The 10,395-nt window shown below is 33.6% G+C and overlaps 1 protein-coding gene across 5 annotated transcripts in view; it reads right to left on the bottom strand.

Moving 5' to 3' along the window:
- VRK2 (VRK serine/threonine kinase 2) overlaps nucleotides 1–10,395 on the bottom strand; it is a 109,171-nt gene that overhangs the window by 9,289 nt on the left and 89,487 nt on the right. For all 5 annotated transcript variants that reach the window (XM_017544967.2, XM_017544964.2, XM_017544965.2 and 2 more), the window contains 2 exons: nucleotides 10,145–10,311; nucleotides 3,956–4,117 (listed from right to left, as the gene is read on the bottom strand). In XM_017544967.2, the coding sequence (XP_017400456.1) occupies nucleotides 3,956–4,117; nucleotides 10,145–10,311 (329 nt within the window). The remainder of the gene's footprint in view (nucleotides 1–3,955; nucleotides 4,118–10,144; nucleotides 10,312–10,395) is intronic.

Raw genomic sequence — 10,395 nt, 5'->3', positions numbered from 1 at the left:
AAAAAAAAAAAAAAAAAGAAACCAAAAGTTACCATTATCAGGAATGAAAGAGAGGACATCAATAAAGATATTGGTGATGTTAAAGGGATAATAAAGAATATCCTAACTTAGTGCTGATAATTTTCACCGCTTAGATGAGATGGAAAATTCTTTGAAAAATACAAATACAAAGCTGACACAAGAAAAAAAGAAAATCTAATGATCACTATATATATTACAGAAAGTAAATAAGCAGTTAAAAATTTTCTTACAACAAATTATTGGTCTCAAGGGTTTTCTTGCTAAATTCTATCCAACATTTAAGAAAGGCAAATCTTACAAAAACATTTTCTGAAGACAGAGGAGAATACTTCCAACTTATATAATTCATAATGACCCTGAAAACAAAACCATGCAAGGATATTATGGAAAAGAAAGTTACATCTGCTCTGTGTATGAAGTAGCCATCCTTTTATTCCTTTACTTTCTTAATAAACTTGCTTTCACTTTGAAAAAAGAAAATTACAGACCAGTATCTCTCATCAATGTAGGTATAAAAACCCTCCATGGAACTGAAATTCAGCAGCAACTGAGTTGGAATTCAGCAAACAGAATTCAGCAGCAAAAGACATGATAACTAAGTGGGGGTTTATCCCAGAAATAAAAGGTTGATTTAACATTAAAAAATCAATGTACTTCATCATACTAGTAAAGGGGAAAAATCATATGATCATCTCAAGAGATCTCAAAAAAGCATTTAACACTCATTCATTATTTACACTTACTTTTTAACAAATATGGTAAATTTCCTCAGCCTGATAAAGGGCATTTAGAAAAAGCCAACAGCTAACTTAATGGTGAAATAATGAATGCATTCCCCCTAAGATCAGGAACAAGGCAAGGATGCCACTCTCACAGCTTCTATTTAACATAATACTAGAGATGATAGCAGGTATAGTAAGACAAAAACAACAAAAAATAAAGGGCATATATTGGAAAGGAAGAGGTAAAACTGTCTCTATTCATAGAAATCATTATGCAAAAGTCCTATGAATCTATTTAATAAAACCTACTAGAACTAATAAGTGAATTTAGGAAGGTCCCAAGGCACAAGATTATATTGTGTATCAAATATAATTGATAGAGAAAATAAATTCTAACTCTATATACCAGCAACAAATAACTGGAATATGAAATTTAGAAAATTACTATTTGTAACAGGATAAAAAATATTTAGAGATAATTTTAATGGAAGATATATAAGACATCTACACTAAAAACTACAGAACAGTTGAGAGGAATTAAGGAAAATCCACATAAATGGAGAGAAGTACCAGGCTTATGCAATGGAAGGCTCAACATTGTTGGGATGCCAGTTCTCCATAAACCTGTCTTTAGTCTAATGTACCCCAAATCAAAATTCCATTGTGCATTTTCTGGGAGAAAGTAACAAGGTACTTCTTAAATTTTATGGAGCAGACCAGGACCTAAAATGGTCAATACATTTTTGAAAGAAGATAAAGGGATTAAAGAACTATTATAATTTCAGAACTTGCTGTAAAGCAATAATAATTGATGCAGTGTAGTGTTGGTGTAAGGAGAGACAAGTAGAATAAAAGAAAACAGAGCTCGGAAATAGGCCCACCCGTATACAGTTAGCTGACTTTTGAAAAAGCCGCCAAATACATTAGGAAAATCTTTTCAACAAATGATGGTGTAAGCTATATGAAAAAGGAACTTCAACCCGCAACTCACACAATACAAACGAATTAATTTCAGATGGCTCATAGACCCAACAATGAAAGCTAAAATCATGCACTTTCTATAAAAATATAGAGCAAAATAACTTTGTGACCTTGAGGTAGGCAAAGGCTTCTTAGTTATCTTTACAGAAATAAAAAAATATATATATTAAGGAAAAGACTGATAAATTGAACTTCACATAAAAATAACAAATAATATAAAAAGCTTCTGCTCATCTTAAGACATTATTAATTAAATGAATAAGCAGGCCACACACTAGGAGAGGATATCCATAATACAGATAATCTGACAAGGACTCCTACAGCTTAACAATAAAAAGACAAATATCCAAATAAAAATTAGAACACTTGAAAAAGATACTTTATAAGAACACATATATGGTCAGTAAAAACATGTGAAAGTGCTCAAACTTAGACATCAGATGAATAACTGGAACCACAATAACATACTAATACACATGTTAGAATGGCTCAAATTAGAAAGAGTGACAATACCAAATATTGGGGAGGAGATGGAATGGCTAGAGCTCTTGTACATTACTGGTGGGAGTATAACATGGTACTTTCAAGAACTATTTGTAAGCTCTTTATAAAATTGAATATATAGCTGCCCTATGACCCAGCAATTCTACATCTCAGGAGAAATGAAACACATCCATAGAAGGATTTGTGCCAGAATGTTCGAAGCAACTATATCCATGGTGGCCAGAAACTAGAAGCCCAGATGTCCATTAATAGAAGAACGGACTTGTGAATTATGATATAATTATACAATGGACATGTGAATTATGATATAGTTATACAATGGAGTACTATTCAGCAATGGAAAAAAACAAATTATTAATACATGCATGAATATGGATAAATCTCAAAAAATGCACTTGAAGTAATCCAGGCCCAAAAGAATGCATGCTATATGACTGCATGTTTATGAAATTCTGGAAGAGGCAAATCTAATCTAGTGATGAGAATCAAAATGGCAGAACATTCCCTGGGGAAGAGGACTGACTGGGGAAAAGAACCAAGACTTTCCGAAGTGACAAAATCTACACATACATATCCCAATATCTCATTGCCAACACAGCCAAAAATGAATCCATTTCTTTGCATCAGTGTTTTCACAGTGCCTGGCTACCCCTGTACACCAGGTGATATTTGGTGCACTTAAGGGTTGAGAAAGAAATCTCGCAACTAGGGATTTTTAGAATCTCTAAGTTTTGTCACCAAGCACAATTTGTCTTTAATTTTACAAACAGGAACTAAAATATGTCTAAGAGAAGTAGTTTTTTAACATAAAGTAAGACAACAAATAATGCCACTGTTTTATACTAGAATAAATGTAAAAGATTCCTATTAGTACTAAAAAAAAAGCATTTCTGTCTCTGGATAGACTTGAGGACTTGCTGGCTGGCTGAAGAACGCATAAGTACTATGCTTCTAATTTTTGTCTCAGCTGCCAAGAAGTTCAGAGCCAAATTCAATGCTCAGTTTAGTGATTAACATCCCAGCTGCCTGAGATATCAATTTTTCTTGGGGTAGGATATATAAGGAGGGATATTAAATTATCCTGTTTCATACTATAAACTACCTCAAATCATCTAGGGGAAATGGTGTATAAATCATATAAAATGTTGGTCATTTTGACAAAATTAAATATTTTCTCACTGCAAATATAAATGCATTGTAGGCTTCTTGTCAAAAAGGTTAGATTAGGGAGGATTTTTGCTGTTATTTGACTGAGTCATCTGCTAAAGGTGAGTCACTATCCACCCAAATGATTGAGTGATGTAAAAAACACATAATTTAAAAATACAACCACATTTGCAAGGAAACATTACACTTATATTTGATTATAAGGGTTAGACTCGAGGAACCAATGTAGAAGTATAGAATACGTTAAGAGTCCCTAATGGATCATAGATGACAAAAGAAATTTAAGTGCACTTCATTATATTCTTAGGATAAAGAAATCAGCTCTGTATGCAAATGTGCTTACTGCTATTCTGTTTCTGTGATAACTGATGTCAGCAGCTTTGATTTTATCAGCTGGCTAGGATAGTTTCTGTCCCTTTTCATTTAACAAAACCACACAATCTTGGCCCTTAGGAGAAAATAAGGTGTTTTTATTCCCAAAGGGCATATTCTAATGTAACATTAAGTTAAAAAAAAAAAAACAAAAAAACAACCCACCCCTACACAAACAACCCTCTCACCTGAGCTGCTTCATTGTTCATCAACCCCATTAGCTTCTCCTCCTCTTGCACTTTTTTCCATGATGCACAGGACTCAGCGCTTCTCTCACTGTGGACTTTTTTTCCTTTTGACCTATTTTGTGCCTGATTGACTTGCTTTGTTGCAGCCTTTTGTGAATCAACCTGTTGGTATAAATAAGCAATAATATATAATGAAAACTTTTGGTATTTCTTTTAAAAAAAGGCATTTATGCCCAGATTCTTAAAAATTCTAAACTTGCCAAGCTTTAAAAAAAGAAATAAAGAGGAAAGCAACAAATGGACATTATACAAAAACTATGGTCATTGGCAAGATCCAGACCCTTTCTCATCAATGGGACAAGACCAATTAAAATTAGTGTCACTGTTATGTACTCTTTAGAAATTATCTCTACAGATAACTTGCTTACTGAAAACAACATTTTTAGAGAAAATTGTCACATTATAAAACTGCACATGAATTCATTATTAACCTTTGCTGGGAGTGGATCCAGTATATCTCTGTAGTTTAAATTCTTATTAATTAAAATCTTAGTTTTCTATCATTGAAGTAAGCCTAAGTAATATGTAAAAGCAGCTTGTGATGTTGCTTACTTTTTTGTGCAGGTAGGTTAACCTTTGAGCAAGATGAATAACAGTTCATGTCATCAAATGTACCAGTGTCAGAGGTTAAGTTCTACAAGCTTGCTGTCTCTAAGGTTTCTTTTTCACACCATAGTGATATCTGGGAGATGCCCGACTCTCAATAACCTTGAAGTAGACTCAGAAATAGAAGGGCAGAACCCACAATACTGCTGGAAGATTGAAAGCTACAGCAAAGGTCCTTATATGAAGTATTTGTTCAGCAGCTTCATGTTTATGGCAGCTGAAAGTGCCATCACCTTTTTTCATGGGTTAAATAGGGGGCAGAACATAGGATCAGCACAAAGGGGAAATAATGGAGTAACCAGTGCCAAAATAGAGAATGAATTACATTGGCTGGGCAAGCAGAGCCTTAATTCGTAGTCTCTCAATTTTTAGCTTTCACTGCCAAGTGTGTTCACTTCTCCTCTTCAAAATATGCTGGTGTTTTGTGGCGAGGTGTAAATTGTCACAACAGCACTCTTTATTCTCCCCTCCTCCAGGATCCCAGCTTATAAAAGGATGACAAAACCACTGCCTTTCAGTAACTTGCAAGTTGGAAATGTTTCTTAATCATGCAGGGATTCTTTATTTCCACCACTCCAGCCTCCAAAACTGCTGGGGAAATTTATGTCACCATCTTCTGAGCCACTTTTCCACTGAAGTCATCTTGGAATGCACCTCACACCATTAGCGTGAAACAAAGGGTCTCCCAAGGTTCTTGCATACTGTTTTATCCTAATAAAATATTGGCTTACCAATCATTGTGAAAATGTGTTCCATGTTATAAATGGTTAGATGAGATTTTCCCTCCCAGCTTTATTGAGATATAATTGAGAATAAAAATTATATATATTTAAAGTATACAACATGATGTTTTGATACATGTATACATTGTGAAGTGAATACCACAATCAAGTTATGAACATATCCATCACTTCACATAATCACAATTTTTTTGTGTGTGGTGAGAATACTTAAGATCTACTCTCTTAGCAGATTTCAAGAATACAATACAGTATTATTACAGTCACTGTGCTGTATATTAGATCTCCAGAACTCATTCATCTTATTACTGAAAAAGTTTGTACCCTCTGACTAGCATCTCCCCATTTTCCCCAACTCTCATGCCAACAACTACTGTTCTACGCTCTGCTTTCAGTTTAATTTTTTTTTAGATTCCACATATAAATGACATCATATAGTATTTGTCCTGTGTCTGGCTTATTTCACTTAGCATAATGTCCTGCAGATTCATCCATGATGTTGCAAATGTCAGGATTTCCTTCTATTTATGGCTGAATAATATTCCATTGCGTATGTGAATACATATATATACACATATATATGTAACATTGTAGTTACAAACCACACTTTATCCATTCACCCATTGACACACACTTAGGTTGTGCCATATCTTGATTATTGGGTATAGTGTTGCAATGACCATGGGAGTGCAGATTCCTCTTTGACATCCTGGTTTTATTTCCCTTGGATATATAACAGGAAGTAAGGCTGCTGGTAGTTCTATTTTTAGCTAAGATATTATTGAAGGTTTTAGTGCCTCCTATATGCTAGGCATTTTAGGTATAAGAGTTTTTGCCCTGGAAGCCTCTGACGAATAAGCAAAATTTGATATAAGATATTCAATCCTCTGTGAAGGTTTCTGGAAGAGATGATGCCTCCTGGATCTGCTGTTAGTTGGCTGAATGCTTAGGCTGTCCTGCCGTGGGCACTGCTAGCTACTAAACAAAATGATAACCAATTTATGGATAATTCTATTTCTAAGGAAACTTTCTAAGAGTGAAGTGGGATGATAGTGAACACAGTGAAACTTTTTCTCAAAGATAAAAAGTAAATATAGAAAACACCCCGGACCTCCCTTATAATAGAAGGACACTATACAAGTGTGTGACATTTTCAAGAAAGTAGCTACACAAATGAGGTAGTTTTTATTCAATTTTCCATTGGAACTTCACACTGTTCTATAAAATCAAGAATACCTTTGGACTTCTAAAAATTAATAAACCAAAAATGTGCTTCTAATTAAGAATTTGTACTTCACTTTCCTCATATACAGAAAATAAACATAAAGAGAAGTTCATAGAATTATTTTGAGACTTAAAGCTTAGGAAAAAAGTTTGTAAACTGTTGAATTCTATACAAATCATACTACTACCAATAATAATATATTCAACCCTGGCTATGCTATGGGAACCTCAGGTTTAAGGTGAATGAAGGAGTAAACTTTTATTGTCTGAAATGGAGGATAGCTTGAATGTTTTAGCTCTGATGTCAGACTGCAGCTACTCCTCTGCTTGGGTCAAACATTTAGGAAGGATGGGAGGGCTCATTATGCCCAAGTGTCTACACTATTACAATATAGTAACATATTATATGATTGCATATTGTATATATGATTCAGGCACCATAACAAGGTGGGAGTCATTGATAAGCCGGTAAAAGGATCCTCTGGTCATGAAAAGTAGCTTATTCATGGGTCAAAATGGGGCCTTTAGTAATGCTCCTTTCCAACTTGGCTTTAACATTCTTATCTGGGAATTCTGGAGCTTTAGCTCACTTCAGTAAGCATACTTACTGAAATATGGTTTCTTTCAGTGAGTTTTGGACATGAAATCCCAGTGGGTGGCATAAAGAGGCTGTGGTGGACTTGATGAGAGAGTCTTGTAATTTGATTGGTGGTGCTGATTCAGGAGCCAGTGACTTCTAGCAAGAACTACTAGCAAGTGACTTCAGTTTCACATCCCTCATTTTGAGTCAGGAAAATAACCCAAAGGATTTTTCAGGAAAAAATATCAACATCACTACTCTCTTGACAAAAATTCATTTCCAATTTAACTCCAATAACCATATTTGAGAACTTTTCTGTTCAGGTTTACAGATAACAGTTCATAATGTCTAGTAAAATCCGGTATTGGGGGGGGAAAAAAAAAAGCTTTTTCTTTTGCAAAAAAAGGTGATGTAAGTTTGGTGAGATTCTTATGGCAATGTGTTACCTTCTAATACCTAATCAAAACACGTTTCTCTTAAAAATATTATATTCCCCTCTGTATAAGTTTCACTTGTTATTAGAAAAATAACATTTACAAGATGTAAACATTCATAACTTTTTTCCCTTGAATACTGAATGATGGTAACATTTTATTTATATATGTATACCTTTTCTGTTCCAATGTCTTTCTTTAAAATATATTTGTCCAAAAAATGTACTAGTCCAGAGTTCATTCACTAGTCTGTTAAATATCTCTACAACTAAATATTGAACTTCATATAACTATATTTATAACTTCATATAACTATATTTATAATTTCATATAACTATATAACTTCATTTATAAAGTAACATTTTTTGTTACTTTATAAATGGGTTCTGAAGAAATGATTTTAGTTACTGATAAGGGAATTCTGTCTGTGACTAAAAAGAAATTTGGTGCCATGTGATTGATACGCATTTTGGAATGATTTTTGTTAAGGAAGCAATTTAACATGGAAATTATTCTGTATGTGCATCATTCAGGAGAACTGAGTACAGGATAGTTTATACTGTCATACTTTGCATTTGAACATTTTCAGGTTTGGTTTTTGTAGCATTGTAAAATTTGTAAACTTTAAGAATAAAAAGATACTTAAAGTTTAGCCTCATATGATGAGCCCATATCTTATGCTATAATTAAAAATATATGTATGCACTTAAAAATACTAGAGAAATAAGTCATATATAAATATTGATCTGCTGCAAAATATATCGCCTATCATCTTACTATCCATACATCCAGACTGATCACATTTGTTAACAAATTAGCAAAGGTCTTAAAAGCGTATATTAAGTGTTTTTTTTTTTTTTTTAAACTCATAATCAAAATTTTCTAATCAAAAGGAAGGAGTAAAATATTCTTGATGGAGGCTCATTGGAAAAAGTGTTTTATATTCTATTCTCTACATATAAAAATGGTTTCACAACAAACACCCTTTGAATTTGATGAAACTGAAAATTCTGGTGGATAATAATTAGAATTTTATATCAAGAGGATATAGCTATCGGTTTTTAGTATGGCTTCTTTTATATTTCAATTAAGTTTATGAAACTGAAAAACTACAAAAAGGGAAAAAATCTACTTAAATTAGCATAGATTAAGTGGTGACCATTATTGCAACAAAAATACTACGTCAAGGAAATGGCTCTTTGTTTTGTTGCAAAAGTGATAAAAACACAAAAGTCAATAAAACTGTTAAAATAAGTCTCAGTAATTACCAAGATCAAAATCCAGTGGCTTTTTATTAAACATGAACTTTTGTTCTGCCTTCTGCAATACGTAAATAGTGCTGACAATTGGTTTGTGAGGCACTTGCTACAATAAAATCTAATTGTATCATGAGAGAAAGGTGACAATCAGGAGATCATGAAAAAATTACATATTCTCACTGGTAGTTAATTAGCCATGCAAAACCTCCTCAAACAGATATTCTCTTCTATTAGGAATGATTACTATGCAGGCCTACAGATGTCAATACCACAGTCATTCAAATACTTCTTTTCCTACTAATTGAAGGTTGTAAAGCTCTGGTGCCAAGGTTTTGCTTCCAAAGAGCTAATTTATGACTAGAAGGATATTTTATGTCTTCAGTTGCAGCAGCTACAAAATTCAGCAAATCAGAACCATCTGTGCACTGATACTTGACTCACCATTCATCTAGCAGCCTATCAGTCACATTAGTTTGCATCCTGCATTCTTGGCTCATGAACACGTGTGATGATCCAAAGTTCATAAGAAATATTAAAAACGAATGGCATCCTGACCCTATCTTATTGTTCATGCATCAGGAAAAAAAATGCCCTCTACACTTTATTTTTGCATACAGACAGTGGTCAGGGAAGACATGGATGCTGAGTTGCCTGTCCACTAATCTTGCTAATGGCAGCCTAAGATTTCCACCACCCAATTAAAAATGCTCAAAATCTTAATTTCTTTTTTTTTTTTAAGTTGGTGTTGGTCTTTTGGAAGATGGCAGACTAAAAGAAGAGGTGTAGCTTTAAAAAAATGATTTTGTTTTTAAACCTGGATCTCTGGCATAAACTTTTCTGTAAACAGTTGTTTCCATGGATTGAAATATCAGCATATACAAATAATCTGGTTAAATCTAAGACTATTATCACCACCAAATTATGGCCACATTGGTAGGCAAAAACAGAGGACAATATCTAAAGAAAACCTGAAGAAAAGCAGCAAATGATGGCTTTCATCAGTAACATCAGACTAGCTTTACCCTAGTCACATTTCGATGACAGTAGTGACTGCTTTATTTCTTTCATAGTACACAGTAGGCCACAGATCCTATTTTTCTCTATGAGACAACAGGTCAAAAGAACTTGGAACAAACTTTCTTCGTGCTGAATTAGGGGAAATGGGAGTTAAATTTAAGGAAGAAGAAACTTAGTTGTCAGACTTATTTTGAGACCTAAAACAACTTCATCCGATAGAAAAGTATCATAGGAGGTAATTATAGGATAGCAGGGATTATGTTACTTACTTTTTGACTATTTGGAATATGCACATTTATACTTTGTCCTTTTGTGGAAAATTCCAGTGGTCCCAAAGGTATTCCATCAGGGTTCAAAATTTTCTTGAGCACTTGATAGTCTGGCTTTTCATCATATGCTAAACTATGAGCACATACCAGAAATTGGGCTATTTCACCTGTGAATTATCAAAGTTTTTACATGTCATTCATAATTGGCAAGAACTGGGAAGACTTCAATAATCTCAAAATCTTTGTTATCT

The sequence above is a fragment of the Cebus imitator genome, unplaced genomic scaffold, assembly GCF_001604975.1.
Source record: "Cebus imitator isolate Cc_AM_T3 unplaced genomic scaffold, Cebus_imitator-1.0 Scaffold175, whole genome shotgun sequence".
NCBI lineage: Eukaryota > Metazoa > Chordata > Mammalia > Primates > Cebidae > Cebus > Cebus imitator.
The sequence above is the reverse complement of the archived record's forward strand: the minus strand, read 5'-3'. Positions and strand labels throughout refer to the sequence as shown.